The 22,122-nt window shown below is 42.9% G+C and overlaps 1 protein-coding gene across 2 annotated transcripts in view; it reads right to left on the bottom strand.

Annotated features, from left to right (window-relative positions):
* Positions 1 to 21,345, bottom strand: part of PKDCC (protein kinase domain containing, cytoplasmic) — a 45,249-nt gene extending 23,904 nt beyond the window's left edge. The window contains exons 1-2 of one of the 2 annotated variants that reach the window (XM_073339045.1): positions 20,437 to 21,345; positions 2,540 to 2,662 (exon numbers count right to left, since the gene is read on the bottom strand). In XM_073339045.1, coding sequence (XP_073195146.1) covers positions 2,540 to 2,662; positions 20,437 to 21,129 — 816 coding nt within the window. In that variant the 5' untranslated portion in view covers positions 21,130 to 21,345. The remainder of the gene's footprint in view (positions 1 to 2,539; positions 2,663 to 20,436) is intronic. The other variant, XM_073339046.1, reaches the window with a different exon arrangement.
* Between the last annotated feature and the right edge of the window lie 777 nt (positions 21,346 to 22,122).

Below are 22,122 nucleotides of genomic sequence, written 5' to 3'. Positions count from 1 at the left end.
CTTCAGTGGAACTAGTCTCAGTGCATAAAGCTAAGTCTTTGTAGAAACAGGGCCTATCCATGTAGACAGACCCTTCTGTCCACACAGAATCCCATTCAAGTTAATGGATCTCCACACATGTGCAGATTGGGGCCATAGAGGGAAGACTTATCTGGGCTTTGCAAATAGATAGAAGAGAATAATATTTGGAACCTTCAAATTTGGACCCAACCCTATAGTTTTTATTACTGTTGGCAGTTCATTTATGTGAAGACTTGACAATATTTCTTTGTATGTATTGTATAACACACTAATCAAAAACAATATTAATATGCACGCAGCTAAATATTTGCATGCTCATTCACTGTATTCAATTAATGACATGTCTTATGCAGGCTAGAAAGCTTTTTATTGTTTAACATGTTAGCTTTGGTTTTTTGTTAAAACTGTTGTTAAGGCCATATGTATTAAAGTAGTCAAATCACAATTCAGTCTCAGGACATAAATGATATACTCAGGGAAATACTTAAATGCATACTTCAGACGAAAATAGAGGTTGAATGTGGCTTACATTATACTTCACAGACTTTACGTCTGTGAGATATTAGGACTATCCAATACTTCTGTAATCATTTCCCCTGCCTTACCAACCTGAAACATTTTTGTTCCACTTAAGCAATATCAAAAGTTTATGGAGAGATACTTGTAGGTATAAATGAATACAAGCATGGTTATGGGATGTCTGCACTGACTGCTTTTGTTCCTCTTGAAATTTATAGAAATCTTCTATACAGAGTCCCAGAGGATGCTATATATAAAAGGCGTATCGTGTTGCTGAGGAAATGAAAGTAGACCAAATTGAAGCATTTAACATTCAGAATATCAATGTGATTTTTTCCTTGGGTCAGGAGCACTGCACAGAACCTCATTATAGGAGCTGAACACTGTGCTAAAATCGTTACCATAAGCTTGAACAAAATTATAATTAACATCTAACTGCTCAAAGGTAAATATAGAAAAAAAATCACTTTTCACAGATTTCTTAAACTACTACGGAAAACTCTGCATAAAAGTATACAAATGTTGCCAAAAACTAAAGAGGGATTTTTGTTTGCAATCTGAAATCATTCCTCCTTCCTCAAACACTACCAAGGCCCTGATCCTGCAGATGGATCCACTGACACAGACCCTTGTGCCTGTACTGAGCCCTGTTGAAGTCCTTTATCTATGTACCTGCCCTCAGTGTTGATATAGGCTGTGTGTGTGTATATCCCCCACAACAAGATTAAAATACACATTTTAGGACTCAGTTCTGCACCATTGCTTTCCACTGATTTCAATAGGTTTGGGGAGATTTGGTCCCTGTCCTGTAAGCACAAAGGTACTACCTCAGTGTATAAAGTTAAACAACCATGTTAATGTTTGCTTGACTGGGGCAGATACATAAACAATTCTCATGTATTCAGCTGAGAACTTGCATCCTTCTTCCTCTCCTCTATGACAGCTGCACACTAGATAAGGTAATAGTTATGACATTGCCTAAGGCTTCATTACAGTAGTTCCAAGAATATTCTATTTATAATTACATCTCTGTGATTCAGACCAGCATTGCCAAGGTATTTCTCCTTCATCTCCCTCTAACTGCCCTGTAAGGGATACCCATTCTAAAGAGAATTTCCACCCACATCCTATGTGATATGGTCAAGCCAGTAATCTACTGCATCTTTTGCAATTTACATCACTGTGCCATAATTTGCAGTTGCATGGGTGAGGTGTGGGGGAGACAGAAGTACACTTCATTGGCCATTGCAAACTAAAAACTCAGATTGAGTCATCATTAGGAATTTATTTCTTTCAGAACAACATAATGGAAGTTTAACTCATGGGCCAAATGCAGTTCACAGAGCTCTAAAAGAAGCCTGTAACTGCCCTAATCGTTAATGGTAAGGTACATCCCACCGAGACTACAGCTCAGCATACCCTGTCATGATGAAAGTACCTCTACAATCTGGGCTCCATTCCATACAAATTAAATGTGACCTCCATGTTTCTGTTAAATTGCCAAAGTGGGCTTCACTGGGCAAACTCTGTTTTAGGATCTGTGTACATTTATAAACTTGCTTTACCCTTTACTCTCCCCTAGTAAAAGGCAACATAACAGGAAACAGTAGGAAATAATTATAAAATCAGCTTATGATAATGATCAAGATAGAGATGTCACATCCTTCTATTGTCTGAATTCCAGTTGCAGAGCACAATGTTCAAGCCAAAAATGCCAAGCTCTGAGTTTTTAACAAGTATGAAACCTTTGAAGATATAACATGAATAGCACAGTACCATCAACAGACATAATAGCGCAGTGTCTTAAAAACTGAAAAATGGGAGTGTTATGTCTTATAGACAAACCAAGACTTAACATTCCCAAGCAAAGCAGTTGTTTAATAAATGCGAACAAAGCTGTAAATTATGTAACCTCTCTTTCCCCCCCACCCACATGCTTGGAGTTGTGTGTTCACATCCTACTTAAAAGTCCTTTAGATACCATGGTTGTTGCACTTACTCGAAATCTGTCCTCCCAAGAGGTCTGTAAAAGCTGAATCATCTCCAGTGGTGAGCCTAGCTCAGTGATGGTAGTCAGCGTGTCTGGGATGTCATTGCTATCCTGATAACAGTAACCATAGAGCTGAAAAAAGTACACAAAGGGAGAGAGATTAGTGTAATACTTCTTGGCATGCTCTTCTTTTCTCCATGGATGCAGGAAACAGTCTCCTGTATCCTCCTTGGACCTTTGGATCCTATATGTTTTAGGACGCTGCCCTTAAGGCCCCATGTCGCAGTCATGTATCCTTCCATCTGAGAAGTCCTGTCGAAGCCCATCATTGAAACTCTTAAGTTGCCCAGTGCAGGCTCTGCAGGCCACACATGGGTGGCTGGGTATGCAGTATTTGCATATCCTTCTGGCTAGGCTTTTATAATCAAGGCCCTTATCAAGAAACTTATATGGAAAAATATATATATGTGTAGATATGGGAATTCATTTTAGCATATGCACTATCTGGCATAATCATAATAATTCTGTACTTAAAAATAGGCATTAGAAAATCTCATGTAAAGATCAAGGTTTTTTGCAGTACTATTGCTAGTGCACTGAGTGTCTATTTGTATTTAAATATGACAGAGGGTTCAACTATATCTTTATAATGAACTTTAAAGAGCCGTTGCAAATGTCAAGGCATATCCTTTTCAACACAGAAAATGCTTCTAATAGTACTTGTTGAAGTTACATGTGCAATTATGTTAGAGGGGTGAATACTGCAAAATATTTTAAAATGAATGCACTTCAGTCATGCTCTAGCTCCTTTTATGTTTGCTTTCCAAAAGTCACATGAGTGATCAATTTTTACTTGCACAGACACTTCCACAGTAACAACATTTGAAGCCTGTGCTTGAAGTGACTTATTTCAGATGGGATGGGGACTGTTTTACACAGCCAGGAGACAGGCTTTTAGAAACTCCTTGCCAAAGCCTTGGCAGAGAGGCAGTTAAATGAGCTGAACAAAGATCTGATTACAGACTTTGCAGCAGGGACAATTTTACACTCTACTCCCAGCCAAATAAGTCTTATGGTAGAAGAGCTGCCATGATTTAAAAGGTTAAAAATCCCCTGATCCTACTCATCTCCTCCCCATACCTAAGAGGCTCAAAAACACCACGGCTTCTTCAAACCCATTCGTCTCCTGATTATGGACATCATCCAAAGCTCATTGAAGTCAATGGGAGTCTGTATTGACATCAGTGTGCTTTGAATCAGATCCTATAAGAACTATGCTCAGCCAATGTAGGTTCAGAAACAATACCTTGTGTGTTACGTGATCAATCACAACTAAGCAACATTTGAATAGCCAGAGCAATTAAATGTTCTCAATCAACTAACAATGAAAAAAAAAACATTGCAAACAAATTCACTCACTACTCTGAATAGCAAGCAAATTTGTGCAATACGCTCACAAACATTTAACAAGCAGAAAAAGAGGTTAAATTCAGTAAGCAAATTATTTGTTATGAATCATCCCCTTAGCTCTATCGTTGTCCATGTTTAAAGGAAAAAAAAATATTCCAAAAACATAAGTGAAGTAAGCAATTATTCCTTGCAGTGAAAGAATAGCATTGTACTTCAAAACAACTGGTAAAACATGTACATCAAACAAAATGAAAATGAAAAGCTAGAATAGTTTATTTTAAAAACATACAACAGAAATTTTGGCATGGGAGATGTACTTGTAGCAGGTATTACTACACTAGAGACACATGGAATTGAAATAGGGATACACCATAGTTTTAATAATACACATTAACCTAGGACTTCTTGGACCAGATACAGGGATTGTCCCTTAATATCTGTGACACAATTTTTTATGGAAGCATGTTTCTGATATAGGTACAGTAGTCAAAACTTAGCATGACACAAACTATCTTAGAAGAACACATCAGCACAATTACCACCATTACAAACCAAAAAGAACACAAATATAAAGAGAATATTTTATAGAATATGCATCTTTGCTAGAATGCTACTGGACTTGCCTGTGAATTTTTTTATGTTATATATAAAATATGCCTGATCACACAGTCCTCACAGTTTAGCCTTTGTATGGATGGGGACTAGCAGTGTAAGATTGAGCCCATTATATTTAAAGGTTAATTTCTGGTGTCAGAGCCTAATAAGTTCTCTATCCTTCTGAAGTCTAGTTCTACAGAATCACAGAGGGGATTTATAAAATTGTATTGTCTGGTGGAAAAAAACTAATAAAACAGAAGAAGTAAGATTTAGAAGGCAAATTTAATGAAAAATGTCAATTTTACAGTAAATGTCAATTCAGAGCAATAATGAATGACAAGAAGAAAAGGAGGACTTGTGGCACCTTAGAGACTAACCAATTTATTTGAGCATGAGCTTTCGTGAGCTACTGTAGCTCACGAAAGCTTATGCTCAAATAAATTGGTTAGTCTCTAAGGTGCCACAAGTCCTCCTTTTCTTTCTGCGAATACAGACTAACACGGCTGTTACTCTGAAATGAATGACAAGGACATCAGTCTTCATGAGCCATTCAAGCCCTCTGAAAGAGTGCAATAAAAACAAGGTAATTTTAATTACGACAAAGTATCTTTATAGCAAATGTATATGCATATTAAAAGATTATGAATTTATCTTAATTAAAATATATATTTAATAAGAATAAATTCAGAATACTTTTGTAAGTGTTAAATCTCAAAATATGGGTTCCAATTGTCATAATAATATAATAGGTTTGTTCTCGGGGGTTGGGTAGCACTGCATTTAATTATCTCAGTTTAGAATACAATTGCACTCCTGCAAAAATCATTGCTGACTGATATTTATGTTTAGTACAGATTCTGCTGCTTTGAATTGCTGTGAAAGCTTAAAGGGCCCAATCCAATTTTCCTTCCACAAGAAACTCTCTCTTCAAATCGCAATGGTAAATTTTCTTGCTAAGTCCATTTAATTTAATTAAGTCCAGAGTTAAATACATTAAAAATTATTTGATATTTTTCTTCATCACACGTAATTCTAACTAAAGAAATAGATCTGGCTCTTCTTTATCACTATTATTTATGTAAAAGATTTCTAGCTATAGAATTGCTGTTTTGTTATATAGAATCATTGACGCATGGAAGTCATAGATGGAAAGGAGATATTGGGCTACATTTCAATATATTTTAAATGAAGGCTGGAGGCCTAAAGTAAAACTGCAAATGCAATACACTGCAACATTTGTAAGTACAATTGTGGTGACTGAAAATTTTAAAAGAAGCTACGTCCCGATGCAAACAAATAATTAGGTATCCACAATGGCCATTTATATGTGCACAGCCACACAGCATACAGATGTATGTGTATTTTCCTTTAAAAATTTAGCTCATTAGATCATCTAGCCCTTCTTCCTGTCAATGCAAGGTTGTTTCCCAAAGTATACTTTCTTGATTTTTGTCCAATCTAGTTTGTAAAGGTTCCAAATAGAACAATGTCATTTTCACTACCAATAATAAAGTAACTAATTTGTATACATACATATTTGGATCAACCACCTGCAATTGGAAAAATAACCACACAGACAATTTGAATGAAACTGGAGTCAAAAGATTATCCAAATGGGAAAGATATAAAAGCAGAGCAAGCAGAGTGAATCAGGAACTTCCACAAATGAAATTCTCTTTGTAGGGACAGCATTTTTTCTATCATCTAGTTACATATTATACTTTCCAAATATGTTATTATTTCATACCCCAGTATGGCATGGCTTCAGTTAAATGTATCAAAAGAAATATTATCCAACGAATATAGTTGGATATGTCAAGCCATTACACTGAAATACTACAAATACATAATTTTGTATAGAATCTGTATACAGTTACTAGCTGGGGATACTTTTCTTTTTCCTTAGGAAAATATAAGACGGATATAAAATTTTGAACTGTTGTCATATTGTGCACAATAATCCCTGTAAAGCAGGTGTATTTACTGAGTTCTTCACTAACTGTTTAGATTTTCTCAATCAAAGACTGTATTCCTTATGCACCTAAAGCTCCCACTGACTTCAGCAGGAGTTTTAGATGCCTAAAGAACACAGGGTCAGCCCCTGAGAAAGTTATATTCTTTTGTAAGATTTCACGTCTGTACTGCCAGTCAGTCCACATCCCTTTAGAACTGCCTTTTATTACAAATTATAGAGACAGAGGTGCCCCTTTCAGACAAGAAAGGGGGTGGTGGGGAGCAGAGGTCAGACTGCACACAAAAGCCGACAAGCTTACTGAATAAAAACACAAAATAAAGGAGCTTATTAAGCTGTCATCAGAGGGTAAGTATATGCAAACAACAGGCCCTCATGCATTAGTGTAGTCACCAAAGCTGGATTTAAAAAAAAAAAAAAAGGTCAAGAGAAAGCCTTAGCAAAAGTTTTACTTTTTATTTATACAGTTTGCTCAGACAGGAGTGGTACAATTGAAAATCTTACAAAATAAAGCCAGATTATGTTCTCACACTGGTGTAAATCTAAAGCAGGATTGCCAGCCTGAAACATCCAAAGATCAGGAGTCTGGCCCCCAAAAACAGAATACTGGCCTAAAAATCATGAGATGTTAAAAAAAAATGATAAAATGTATTTGCATTCTAGTTTTTGAGCCCTGAGGATTCCCCCCTTTAGCTTTCCTCTGTAACCAGGAGGGCTAGAAATTTACTTGTTTTTGTAATGAAAACTGAGATTGTTCATATAATCACATGACTCCAAGAACTCGAGCTTTCAGGGAAAAAAGGAATAATCGCCTTTGATAGAATTGTGAGAGTTGGTAACACTGCTAAAGTAACAGCATTAGTTCTGATTCTCTTCTCACTCACACCTCAGTGATTTCACTGGAGTTACTGCAGATTTAGTCCAGTGTAAGAGCAGAGTTTGGCCCTGAACTGATAAAAATTTTCTTGTTCATGTGCGCACTGGAGCTCGTGGGCACAGTGCGCACAGGATGGTGTTTATTTTCAAAGATACATGTACACACCTAGCCAAACTGAAAATTAGTCCAGAATTGGACATGGCAAGGCCAGTCTAGTAGTCAGCTAGGGCCTGAATCAACGCCCATTGCACTCAGTAGAAAGACACCCATTGACATCGCTGAACACTGGATCAAGCGCCAGGTGGCTAAATTAGAGGAATCAATTTTAGAGCGCTTTGACATTCCTATGGCATCAGACCAAATGACGACAAATTGGGGATAAACTTTGGCCATGCCCTCTGTTGCCAGGGCAATGGGCCAGTCCCTCCAAAGAGGGATATACAAGAACAGCCATGATGCATAGCTGTTACTTAGCAATAAATACTCTAGGATTTTCATGTTGGCCTAAAAGCTGTTTTTTCCCCTCACATTTTAAACATGTTCTAACTTTACGGAGTATATTATAAATATTTCTGCCACCCCTCCTCAATCCAAAAGCATCTGTAAACTGTAAAACTGTAAAAGCATCTGGTGAGCACTTTTACATGGCAAATGACTAGATTATTTCATTAATTTTAATCTTCCTAGGTAAATGTAACATACAGAGGAGTCGCAGGGAGCAGAGGTCCCTCAGCACCATTCAGGATGCATTCAGCATCTTGTAGGATTGGGACCAAAGCTGGATGTCAAAGCCAAGAGGCAAAATGTCTTCCTGTTGCCTGAGGCTAGAGATGGAAATTGTAAGCAAGCAGTGGAAAATTTAAATATTAAACTAACTGCTCACAACTATCTTTAGGAGGTTTTTTATTAATAACTTTGCTATTATTAATAGTGCTGCATGCTAGAAGAGCTAAAGGTTACACAAATGTCATCAGAGCTGCCATCCATATTAATAGCTTCAAAAGAAAGCAGAACAAAAATGAAATTCACGTGTATATGTATATATTATACTCACACAAAACCTGTAAGGCACATATTTTGGCAGTAAACTTGAGGCTTACAAAAGTTCTCTCCCCTTTTCTCCCCTCATTTTATTATAAAAAATTCTTTATAGCACTGTAAATTTACACTGTATTGCACAACCCCTGGGTCCAGCCCAAGAAAACACTTATTCCTGCAAGCTCTTGCCAATAGCTCAATTAAGGTCAATGGGACTACTAATTTAACCATGATTTCAATGGGACTGGACAGGTATAACTGAGGGCAGAATTTGAAGCCAGACCTTAAATAATCGGGAACAAAATCTACCCTGACTTCCACCAGCGATGACTGCATCCCCTTCAGTGGAGTTGTGTGGAAGATTGACTCTAAATCAGTGCCGGGTTTACAATGATGCCAGTGGCACCATGGAGCCGGGCTCATGCTCAGAAGGATCCCCGGCCTGCTCTGCTTGCACTGTGCCCTGAGACCCAGCCAGCCCACTGGCTCCCCCCCATCCCGCCACCACCACTTGCTCCTCTCAGCCAGCCGATGGCTTATCTCTGCCCCCTGGCCAGACCCCAGTGCACCTCTGGCTCCAGACAGTCTCTGCTTCCCACCACCTGTCTCCCCGGAGCTGAGCTACCTGGGACTGGTGCAGAAGCCTGGCCAGTCTCAGCCAGTTGCAGGGGGAAATGGTGGGGGGGGGGGGGTGGCTTGGCTGGACCCCTCCAGTCAAGTGGGTCCCGAGGGAGCACAGCTGAGGCAGGCCCTGGCCTGGCTGTTCTCACCACTCCCGAGGGGCCAGAGCGATTCGCCATCCCAGGACCAGCCCTGGCGGCTCAGCCCGGCAGACAAAGTGGCCTCCCAGCAGGGCCATGGAGTGCAGTGGGGAGGTGCTGCTGGGATGCGAGGAAGATCTCGGCGTGTTGGGGCACAAGGGATTGGGGGTTCTGTGTGGAGGGCTTGGCAGTTGTGATGGGGCTATGGGCAGGGGGGCACTGGGCAGGGGTGGTGTTGTGCAGGGCACTGTGTGGTGCAGCATGGACCATTGTGCGTCTGGCAACTGCCGGTTTGTAAATAGTATCCTCGCACTGGGCTGGGCGGACCATGTCATGCCTCTGGCCGGCCCCTCACTCTGGGGACCAACAGCCCCCGCACCACACCATGCTCCATTGCCCCAGTCGGGGCCCACAAGTATGTTTGGTGCCGGGCTGACAAAAGGTTACTCTGGCCCTGCTCTAAATTATGCAACTATTTAAATGATTAATCTCTGTCTGTTTTCTGTTCTGAAGCAGCAAGCAAGCAGTGCTGTTGAAATGTTCATGAGATCTGGCCATATTAAAACTGACCCCTTCAGTATAGTTCTATTAAGTTAAGTGTCTCAGTCTTCTTCACTGCTGGGCTTACTTCCCTCAAGTGAGCTTTGTTTAACTCAGAGTCGGTCTGCAGTTGCAAAGTCCCAGAATAAGTAGCTCTTCCTATCATAGATCACTCTGAGTTTAGCCAGAAACAATATATGGCCGTCAAGGCCTAGGTCCACAAATACTCCACTGTCAGTTCTTTTTGCCTAGCTTGAGTGGCCAGGCTGAGACTGGGGGAAAAAAAACAAAACAAAAACAGTTTGCTCCTTTATTATTATTGATAAATTGTATTGCCATAGTGCGTAGGACTGCCAGTCATGGAGCAGGACTCCATTGTGCTAGGCACTGTACACAGTCCTTGCCCCAAAAGCTTACAATCTCAGTAAGTAAGAGACAACAGATGGATACAGATGGACAGCTGGAGGCTGTGGTCTCAGCAGCCTAACCCCTGTATCGTTTTTTATGTTTGTTTGTTTTTTGAAGGCACCATGGAAGAGGAGAATTCCAATGAGAACTAGGCACTGAGACACTTTGCTAGAGGCCTATTTGCATCTTTAGGTACAAAAATGCCTTTAGCAATCTGGACCTAAGTGAAAAAGTATTAAAAACATCACTGGTTGGTATATATGATGTATGAACACCACCTTGTCTCCTCAAATGCTTTACATGTGTATGTCACAAGACTGGAGAATGTGGTCTTTAACTCAAGTCTGAGTGAATCAGTGCACCTTACAACAGTTTCTCCCCATTGTGGACAAGGTTGCCACATGGGTGACAGCATACTGGTTTGGCTAATCCCCATGCCCTCCCACAATGTAGTAATGCAGAAATTATTCTAAAGCCACCCTCTCCTCTCAGCAGCAGTGGGTATTATGGGCTAGGTCCTACAGGCATCTTAGAACTACAGCTGTTACAACTACAGTGTGTATGGTGTGCGTGGACACACCAAAACCATTCTGTCAAAATAGCGTTTGTGGGTGGGTTAAACCATTGCAAGGATGGTGATGCTAGAAACCATTCTGTGCAGTCAAGTGCCATTGAAGCTAGGGAACTGAATTGTTTGTTTACAACAGCTGTCAGGAAGTGATCCTTCTGAACAGGTGCAGAAGGATTTTAATAATTGCTAGTGTAGGAGGTCCAAACCCTTTACAGAACCATAACAGGAAGTATGAACGAGACAAGTTTTCCTCAGCTTAATGTAGACATACTCATTGATCAAGGGCAGGATGCAGATCTAAAGAGACAACATGGGTACATGGGACCTTGGAAGCCACGAAATCCTGTGTCTAACCCCAGCTGTGGCAGACTTGATGGGTAGCCTTGGACTAGTTATGTAACCTCGCTCAGTCTTTGCTATCTAATAAAAGAAGTAGGACAATAGTACTTACCTACCTTACAAATTAGTCCAATTGGTAAGTGATAAAGCAGGTTTGCCCTTGGAATCCTCATTATACAAAATGTTATATTTTATTGAAACATAGTGTCCTGGGCAGGATACCCACCAACTTGAACAGCTTTATATGTGCAGTGTGTCTCTGAAAAATTCAAGTAGCAAGGGTGATTTTTGCAAAAGGTGAAATGGTGCTATTGGTCTCTGTTCAGTTCTGCACAGAGAGGAGACTGCCAGGATCCTAGGCAAGGAAAGCTGATGAGATTGCAAATCATCAGCTCTCATAAAGGAGCCAGAAATTCAAAACAGAGTCTTTTGGGGTAATTTACATGGCACATAACACAGAGGAACAATCAGAGAAATCATTCGACAAATTAATGGGATTAGTTTTATGAACGATTTATTTGAAAGTGAGTAATGAGGGTGTAGCTCTTTAACTAATTCTATGGTTTTTGCCTCGTGGAAATCCCTTCCTGCCAACAGCTCTGTAAGTTAAATCCCCATCTACAATCTCATGCAATTCAATGGGAGAAAATATTATTTGGCCACTTCAGAGTTGAGGCATATGGCTTGTCTAATAATGACATGAATAGTTATGGCTGGTTTGCAATTGTATCAGCTCTGTGCTTCCAACAGCCCTGGAGTTCCTGTTAACAGATCCTTTCTTCACTCTTAAAAGTGCAGGATAACATCTGGGCCTGTTGGGAAGCACTCTTGCAATAAAGAAGTACTTTGTGTAATTCATCTTTCCTCGCCAAGCCACATCTGTCTGCTCTCCCTGGCCTTCTCCATTCCCACCCCGAGCTCCTCAGGGCTGTGGAGGCATACTGGAGCTGCAGCAAGCTGTCTCCATCAACAGGTGGCACTGTTCGCTTTTTTCCTCCTCACCCTACAAAGCGATCCAGTGCTGCCACCCCACATTACATCTATGGTTAACATTTTCAAAAGTGCTTACATCACTAAATCTCCCTGTGGATCTAGTGCTAACTCCCACTTCAGGGTCTTAAATATAAAATATAGGCACCAATGATAGCCTCAAAACCCCCACTCAGATGCCACCTCACCCTATCAGTGCCTAAATTCCCTAGACACCTCAATTTCTGCTGGTGAGCAGGTGTAAAACCACCTAGTCTAACACCACCAAGCTGCTCAGTGCCCTAGTTCATGCTTTACCCCTGGTGGGATTCTCCAACTTGGCATTCCTCCATCTATTTTGCCTGCAGGGACAAATCTGGTAGGTATTGTCAGAGCATGCCTTGCCTGCACAAAAGACAACCGGATCTAGACTTTTTTGATGCGGGTATGTTTGTCTCAGAATATCTGACAACCAAGTGGGCAGAGCTCTCATGCAGAATATTGGAGACCCCGTTTTCAAATCCCCACTCTGCCTGATTTGGAGCAGGGACTTAAACCCAGCTTTCCCAGAGACATGCCTTAACCATGAGGCTACTGGGTATTCTAGGGTGGGAGTGCTCTCAACTTGTCCTGCTGAAGCTGTTCCCCTGTGTATTAGATAAATAAATATTAACTGGGCTCAAGAGAGACTGACTTCATGGCCCAGTGGTTAGGGCATTTGCCTGTGATGTAGGTCCCTGCTCCAATAAATATTTCATTTGTTATACGAAATGGAACAGCTTGAGAGATTGAGAGAGTCCCACCTCAGCACGCCCAATAGCCTGGTGGTCAAGGCAGTGATAGGGAAGACCTGCTCCAAATCAGGCAGAGTAGGGGTTTGGAAACAGGTCTCCCAGAGCCCAGGTGAGCACCCCCTAACCACCTGGCTATAATGTAATCGGTCGGTCTCTCTCTCTCTCTCTTTGAGAAAGAGCTGAGGTATCTTAGGAACCTCGCTCCAGGAGAGGGTTCACAGCTTTCAATCCTGAGTAGAAATAGATAACAGGCTCAGACCCCACCCCTCTCCTCAGTGTTTCCTACTGGCTAGCATAGACAGAAGCCAGCAAACCAGAAGCCAAGTTTCCCATGCATCTAACTCCTCCCACCCTTTGCATAGGGGAACCTGGGTTCCTAACTCGGGGCTGTGAATTCCACTAGGCAGCTGGGCGCCTAGAAGTTAGGTGTTGCCATGCCTATGTCCCTTTGTAGACTAATCCTTAGGAGCCAACCTTACACAGAAAGTCACTGGGACTTAGGCTTCTATGTTCCTGCATCACTTTGGGGATTTAGGCTCCTAAGTCACTTAGATGCTTTTGAAAATGTTACCCCAAGGACCTGCCTACCCTGGGAAAAATTTCTGAGCAGTTTAAAAACTTGTTCAGCTAAACTCATTTTAAAACCATCAAAGTCCTGGTGTGCACTCGGTTTCAGGCAGTTTAAAAATGCTCCAATAAAAACAGCTTAACAGTTAGAAAATTTCACAGTGTAGATAGGTCCTTGGAGCTATATTGTGCCCTTTATCTATGGATGCAGATCAAGCACATAATAAGATCCCAAGCTCTCATTCTAGCAGATTAATTCTCTCTAATTAGGGGCTCTGTTTTGAAGGTTCAATTACAAGGGAAATTTCTACACTCCTCTCCCAATCCAAATTTCATAATGACAGTTTCCCCAAGTGATCAGCTACCGTCTTGCCTGGGCTCTTTGTTGAGGACACCTCACCACAGTCTACTCAGAAGGTTGCTCAAATTTTCAATGAAAACAAAAAGCTCTTCGGGTTCACCACCAAGTATTCTCCACCACTACCAGCACAAAAGTGTTTCATGATTTGAGCTCCTGATTCCACTGGACCCCACTTTCTTGAAACAACAAAGGATTTCCTGAGCATCTGACCCTTCCCCATAACTAGAGCTCACCCCATTCCCATGTTGTAAGCAAGTTTTGTTGATTAAAGATTAGTGTGGACTCTGAATGAAGCAACATGATATAATATGACCTGATTCACGTCAACTCATTTAAGCTAGAAATGCATTTTAATTAATTTACCCCTTGGAGAAATTATTTTCTTCTATACAGAATTACCAGATTTTAATATTAAGACTTCAACATTTTAATTCTCAAACTAAAAATAAGGGTCCTGCTTTTGACCTCACTAACTGGATTTGTCTATGCTGAGGAAAAGCACCATGTTAGAAAACATGTTAACTAACACAATGGTAACATGACTTTACATCCTATTTAAAAGAGGAACAAGTGATGTTCAAAATGTGTTAGCTGGTTGTAATAGCCCATGCCAGGACCACCTAAAACGTTTTCAAATACCACTGGATTTGTCCACGCCAAAGGCAAAAATCTTTTAATACCATGTTTTTTAACATGATACATTTTCAGAGTGTAATCAAGGCCACTTACACAAATGTAAATCCAAAATAATTCCCCTAAAGACAACAGAATTACTCCAGATTTAAAATGGGATAAAATCATAATCTGGACTGTGATTTTTAAAGTGTATTTGCTTTAACAAACCAAAAAAAGGGGGTTGGTCTTAGTCAATAAGCCTCTGGTCTGCCATCAGCTGCTGTTCAAGGCTGTTCCTCCCCACCCCACCGCCACTGTTCTGAAATGAACTCATCGCTTATTTTTTTAAATAAAATAAAGATTTATTTTAGTTGACGTGGAGACTCTTTTTCAGAGAAACACACTGAATTACGCTATAAGTGATTATAAAGATACCTAAAAACCTACAAAGATAATCTTGAGGTTTCATAAAACGTATGTCAGTTTCAAACCTACACTCCCTTTCATTCATCTTCAGCAGTGTAATAGGAGAACCAATCAAAAGATTGTTTATACCCATGAATGGCAGCACCCTTAATTCAGATCTACAGGGCTGTAATTATATTATTACAGGAAATCAAACATTGCCAGTGTCTTTCCAATCGTATTCATTGTCTGAAATTAACAGCAAATGGTGGTTGATTTTCTTTTCTTTCCGGATACAGACAGACTGGAGGGAGGAATTAGAGCAAACTCAATCACTGCACGGAAAAGCTGGATTCAAAAATAAATATTTTAACTTTCTAAGAAAAGAAACCACGGCGGAGAGGGAAAGGAAGAGGAGACCCGCCACAGCACTTGATAGAGAGCAAGTGCAAAGCAATTAGTGGGCTGCTGAATCCTGTGTTACAATAAATCAGTGACCCAAATCCCCCTCTTCCCCAATGCCCCTCATTATTAAATCAACTTTAATGAACTAGCCCCTTCTCTCTCTCCCTCCAAACCAAACACGGTTCCATTTTCATCTGCACCTGCCTATCACAATGGCTGGTGTGCGGCGGGAATGTTTATAGGAAGCGATCTAGGGCAGTGTGTGATTGACAAGTTCCCAGCCTTGCCCTTTGAATCAACGCCTCTGCCCAGATCACGATGCAATGCCCCATCAGACAAACCAAGCCTGACTCAGAGACGGTAAATACACTTTAAAGCGAAAAGCACCTCATGTTTTCTTTGCATTAACACCAGCTGACCCCTGTATCTAACACTAACCCACACTCCCTTTTCCAGGTTCTCAGCATTTCGTGTGATAGCCTGATGTGCCACATCTGGCACCTAGCCCGAACAGGCTCCATGCATGACCAACGTGTCAATATGGGATGCGAGGACAGGGCTACGAGCTGAGAAGGGTTGGGGTTTTTTTTTAATTTCAACGTATATTGTGCCCTAATCAGGTATTCTAAAAGGATGCCTGGGGGGGGGGGGGGTCGCAGCAAAGCTGGTTTTGACAAGAGACAGGCCAGAATGGGAACTATAGCGACAGTCAAGAGCAAGTTTGTTATCTTACAAAGTACACTTCAGGCTGTCAGCTGCGAGAGATTTACAGGAAAATCCCCTTTCCTGGGACTGAACCTCCAGGAAAGAAACGCTGGACTTCCCCCGAGCAAGACTCAAACGTATTTCACCCTAGATAGCCCCTCATAACAGGCCTGAGTGGGGACATGCGCTGCAGCGCCAGAAGGCTAAGAGTACAGTGCGGGGACAGCCACTTGGCAACAATAACACTGCACACCGCGTTGAGCCTCTCTGTGTGTGTGATCTGTGGGTGGGGGGCTATTTAACTGTCCATGTTTGACTCTATGGGAGACGGGGAGATCTCTCTTCTCCTTCTACAAACCCCACTTCCCTCCAGCACCAGCTGCAGTTAGCGGGAAGGTGGCTCCCGTTTTCATGCTCAAGTACAACTCTTTGGGAAGGCGGTTTTAGAGGGCTGCTGAGCGAGTCAACACTGAGCAGCTCCAGCCCCGAGCCGTGCTGCTAATTGGTCGCAGCTGGCTGAGGGGTGTTAAGTGTTCACTGTGGGTTGGGGAGGGGGGAGATAATTGGAAGGGGAAGTTTGAGAAACAAAAGTGCAATATTTTATGGCTGGTTTACAGTGATGTCAAACTCCGTAGTAAACACATTGCTATTGAAAACCCACTCTGTGAGACTGACTATCTGAGCTGTCAGGAGCAGCTAACCCCTGGTAGCTAACAGAATCGCCGGGCTAAGCCGTGGCTTGGCGTATTTGAATTTTTTTTTCCAGCACATTTGATTTTTTCCCATGTCCGAGATCGCTAAGAAGGTCCTTACCTGAGAGGGGCGGTAAACTGCTGCTGGCGGGGGTGGCTGGATAGTCATTTCAGCTGGTCTCCTTAACTCTTTCGACTCAGGGAGAGCGATGATGAAGCTGGAAATTCTTTTTAAAACTAAGCCCAGCAGTAGGCAGAAGTCTTGTATTTTGCTAAATTAAGATCCAATAAAGTAGCACTGCCCACGCAGTCATTAACTGTATGTAGCAATGTTGTTTTAGCCCTGTAGCTCCCGGGATATGAGAGAGACAAGGTGGGTGTCAGAGCGTCTCTCTCTCTCTCTCTCTCCCCAACAAAAGCTGGTCCACTAAAAGATATCGCCGCACCCACCTTGCCTCTTTAACGCAGAAACGGACTGTCCCTTTTGCTAGGGAAGTAACTCGGTGGTTGATGGATACACTGCATGCAGGGAGAAAGTGAAAAGCGTTTGAGGCCAAACTGAGTACTCTCAATGGTGTTTCTACAGTGCTGGATGAAGAAACCGGATGAAAATGAGCTAAGAAAAAGCGTTTTCTTATGAGGACATATACAGTTGTGCTGTAGTGAATTTGACATCAGTTAAACGGTTTGGGTCCTTTACACTCTTTTCCTCTACTTAAAATGGATGCTCATGTCAAAACCCAGAATAGACTGGGGAAAGTATGTTGGCTTTTGAGTTTCTTCCCTCTGTCTCCGGCAGAAATGTATCATTTCTAAAACCAGATACGCCTTAGAGGCCTAAGCCTGCGTTAATGTTGTCACTGACCTCAGCAGATGCAGGACCATGGCCCTGTGGGGGATTTTACAATAGACACAACAAAAAAGGAGCAGGCTGATTTGGAAGACGCTCCCTGTTCCCCGTTGCACGCGCCCCGATGACCCCCCCCCCCCCAGGCCAGTATGACATTACAGGTCTACTCCTGGACCATAAGTCTGCCCAGCTGTGACCAGATAAGGCCCGCCAGGTTTTTATAGTCGCCTGGCAAGGTAAGGTCTTAACAAACATTGGTGTTCGCCCGCGGCGGTCACCTTGCCCCGCGCTCTACGCAAGGAGCGGAACGTGGTAGACAAGAAGGCAGCGATGTAGGCGGCTTCGCAGCTCTCTTTACTAGCGCATTTGCAATCTGATCAGAGCAGCCAAGTCGAAAGGAAATTCTGCTCCTGTCTGAGGAGACCAGGAGCGGCCAAAATAATAATAAAGAAAGAATCTGAGCCAAATGGAAAACATGTTTCTGATTTAAGTTTAAGCTATTTTGTAAGTAGATGGCATGTAATTTGTGAAATCATAATTAACACAAGGGATTTTTGCTCATTAGAACGTTCTCCCAGCGCAGCGGGCTGGGCGTGTATTTTCTAATTGGCGTTTTTAAAAGCGTCTATTCAGGTGTTTGTTCTAGTTCAGTTTCCACGTGACGTGACTGCTCACAAGGCAAATGTGACATGAAGAAGAGTGACTTCATTTACCTATTATAGGGTCCACCAGCCTTCAGCAAACAGGGGAATTAACTGACAGCGCTTCCTCTAGTCTTTGGTACAAAAAATAATCACTGATCGTGAGCAGCTTTTTCGATACGATGTTCCATAATGCACACCCCAGTTTAAAGGAACCCTAGTGTCTACACATGTGTAAACACTGAAGTTTGTTGTTGTTGCTCGTTGCATAGATAATGCAGGACAGAATGTTGGTTTCCATTTTGTGAAGATGACTATTTCCAAATTATTCTCTGCATACGATGAAAGTATCTATTTGAATAGCTTGTGAAAGGAATACAGCACGATCACTATAACCCACCGAGGAAGGCAGAGAAACTGCAATTCTAAAATGTTTAAATCATCATTTTTGCCAAATTGTAGAGACACTGGGTTGCTTTCTACGGAATAAGAGAAAAATCTTGAAAACCAATATTTAAAAATTGAGTTTATTTCCTGCTGTCAAGCTAGTATCGATATCCTTGTTTGCATTACAGTGATAGTAGGAATTTCTTCCTATGAGGATATATGACATCATATATAATAACTGAAAACCTCTTCACAGTGGTTGTAGCGCAGCATGCGAGATGTTGTTTTCATTATGTCTCATACCTGGCAGCATATAGGCAATAATTAGCAAACGCTGTATTTAGTTGTCGATTTTTTATTCTAAAGCTACAAAAAATGTTTTCTCCAGTTTTATCCCAAGAAAGCAAGCAAACTGACTTCCATTCCCAATTTTTGCATGTACTCATGGGGAAGAGGAGATATTAAACTTGCATCTGGCCCTTCCTAGACTTCCAGTGTATGAAAATTGACTGTTTTGTTCATTTCGACCTTTAGTTCTTATGGGGGAATTGGTAGCTTTTGCTACAGAAAAAAATCAAAAGCTGCCTATTTGATTTCTTTTTAAAAATAGCTACGGGGAATGCACGTTCTAACGTTGTTTTCTTTTTCATCAACGTTCACACACTGTGCGAAATGCAACAGGAATTTCAATCCAAATGGGCACGTTGAAATTAATGTGAAGGTGTAATAGTCGCACAATGCAACATTTCTGTCAAGTGGAGTAATGTCAGTGTACCTTAAGAATAACACTGCGCCCTGTTACAGTTAGTACTCCTTCTAATCTTCCATTTGCCAGGATTCTGTGTAATTAAGATTCACACGACAAAATACACAATAAACCTAAATAACGACTACAGTGCCAGGTGAGGAACAATCACATTTCCATTCCCACAATATTCCGGGGAAGGGGAGTTGTCGTTTGTATTGATTAGGGTTAACATTTTATTGTACGTATTCTGAGAGAGTTTATATCTTCTTACGCTTCCTTCGCTTTTCAACATCACAATTTTATTTTTTTATTTATTTTTTTCTTAGGTAAATGAACAACCAGAAAAGGCTGTTAGGCCTTCTCCCATAATGACATTACTTCTGCACCAGTTATCAGAATGACAATGTATAATATTCCTAATCTTTCCCCAGTGCTTTCCTATACAGGCCAGGGTAAATCTGGCAGAATTAATCACTTCAGAGAGGATGTCAATATCTTTAGTTGTGCATGTATGTCTACTGAGCGTTTTTGTGTATAAAGGTTTCCTATCTTCTCCGTATTATAAGTAAAGAGCTGTTAGAAGAGAGCAGAAACTATAGATCTGTATAGATGATAGATCAGAAGAGATTTTGCGTATATTACATGTAAATGGTGAACTAATAACTACAAATCTTTAGAGAACATTAACTGAAGTAACTTATTTGACTCCATAAACATTAGTCTAAAAGGATGTTAGAACTATACTTGTCCAAAGAATGTTACATCTGTATTTAAAGGGAGGCTTGTTATCACAAGATGGCATTTTTCGACCCATTGGGTTGACATTAGTGATAGTCAAATACTATTTATTCGATGTACTATAATCACTCGGTATGGAAGGCCAGGAACGGCAATGTTATAGGTATATCAAGATCAAAGCTTTCTAGTTCTTTCATACAGATCACAAATGCAATCAACTCCACCGTATATACACCCCTTTCTGCGGTTACTACATACTTTTATTCCCTTGGTATGAAGGGCGCCAACAGGTTGCCTGTGGTGAGAAATAAACCCTTGACACATTTTTCCACATCCTATCTGTACACGGCGGCTGGTTTTCACTCACTGTCTGGTACAAGCCCTGGCAATTTTTAAAGAAACCCGAAAGAAATGACCATTGCCTACCGTGTCGCGATCTGCAAAAGCTTTACCTGTAATTCCTTTCGAAGAGCCCACACGGCACCAGCGCCAGAGCGCCCCACCCCCTGGCCTTACCTGGAGGATGTTGGAGTGCTGTAGCCTTTGCAGGAGGATCATCTCCTTGACGATTTTGTAGGAGGCTAGCCGGTAGCAATCTTCTAACGCCGCGTATTGCTTCACGCAGTTCTCGATGTCGTGCCCCCCAAAATCGACCGATTTCAGCGCCACGGCCAGCGTGCGGTTCAGGACGACCTTGTAGACAGCTTTGGTGTAGCCGGAGCCCAAGTAATGCAGGCTGGTGACATTGTGGATGTCTCGGCACCCCAGCAGAGGGGGGTTCAGAGCCAGGTCTACTTTGGCTTCGGGATAGGAGCCCCCTCGGCTGCCAGCCTGCGGCGCTTTCCCCTTCTCCAGCCGAAGCGTCTGCTCCGAGGAGGTCCGCTGCTGGGCGAGGTCCATCAGCCGCCGCTCCAGGGGTCTCACCAGCCGCCGGGCAGCAGCCGCGGGCGGCTGGTGCTTCTGGTAGCGGAGCACCTCCTCGTAGCGCTCCCTGATCTGCCGGGCTAGCTCCCAGCGCCGGCTCCCGCGGTCCTCCCCTCGCCGGTACCAAGGCGAGCCCGCAAGCGCCGGGGTGACCCCGCGCCGCGGCGGCGGCGGCGGCGGCTGCTGGTGCGGATCAAAGCCCGGGATGAACAGCACGTTCAGCAAAGTGCCCAGGAAGAAGGAGAGGCAGCAGCCGGCGGCCACCGCGATCTTCCTGCGCCTCATCGCAGCGCCCCAGCCTCTCCCCCCAGGACGCGGGTTTGGGCGGAAAAAGGCTCCCCGGGACCGCAGCCCCTTCACGTGGCCCCGCCGGCCCTTGCCCCGCGCAGGCACATCAGCGTGACACTTGCCTCCCTGCTCATGAGCTTCTGGAGCGCGGATTATTAGCCAGACCCGGAGGCGAGCGGGGGCGGGGGGGGGGTGGATAATCACCCTGAGCCCTCTCCGCTCGCTGACGTCCCCTGATTGACAGCCCGGCCCGGCCCGGCCCGCGGACCGGCGGAGCAGCAGGGGGCCCTGGGAAACGTAGTCTCTTTAACGACTCTCCCCGCCGCCGTTTGATAGCCGGGAAGTCAGGACTACAACTCCCAGGCGCAGGCGCAGCTCCCGTGCGCGGCCGGGCCGTAGGCGGGACCGAAATGATAACGGTGTGCTCTGCAGAGCGGGGAGCGGGCTCCGGCTGGCCAGCCGCGCTAAACACGAGATCATACCCCCGGGGGGCCGGGGCCGGGGCCGGGGCCGGGATCAGTGAAGCCACTTTTCTCGCAGGAGCCTCTGAGCTAGACGCAGAGCTGCCGGCTGCGACTTGGAGGCGCCTTCATTGGGGGATTCATTTGTAAAAATCTCCCCCTCTAGTGATGAAGGCTTGTCTCTCCCCCCACGGTGCGTGTTTCTGTTTGCGCGGGACGTTTAAAACCTCACCCGTAGTTATTTGTTCAAGCGCGCTCGTTCCCCCTCTCCCCGTTTGACAGCGCGGGTTGCACGGGCATCACGCCCGTCACACCTTGGAAAGCGTTTTGCGGCTGAAAAGCCACGGCTCCGAAAGCAGCACGCACACGCCGACAGAGGTGAGGATAAGCACACCAAGGGAAGGTTTTGCCGATGAATTTTCCACATATTTTCTTGCAGTTGGTTAACTTACCAATAAAACAATCCGACTAAGATAAATAACAGCTAATTCATGATGTCTGCGTGAGGTGGTGTATATATTTTCTCTCT

The sequence above is a fragment of the Lepidochelys kempii genome, chromosome 3, assembly GCF_965140265.1.
Source record: "Lepidochelys kempii isolate rLepKem1 chromosome 3, rLepKem1.hap2, whole genome shotgun sequence".
Classification (NCBI taxonomy): domain Eukaryota; kingdom Metazoa; phylum Chordata; order Testudines; family Cheloniidae; genus Lepidochelys; species Lepidochelys kempii.
Note: the sequence above shows the minus strand (reverse complement) of the source record. Positions and strands in the feature narration are given on the sequence as shown.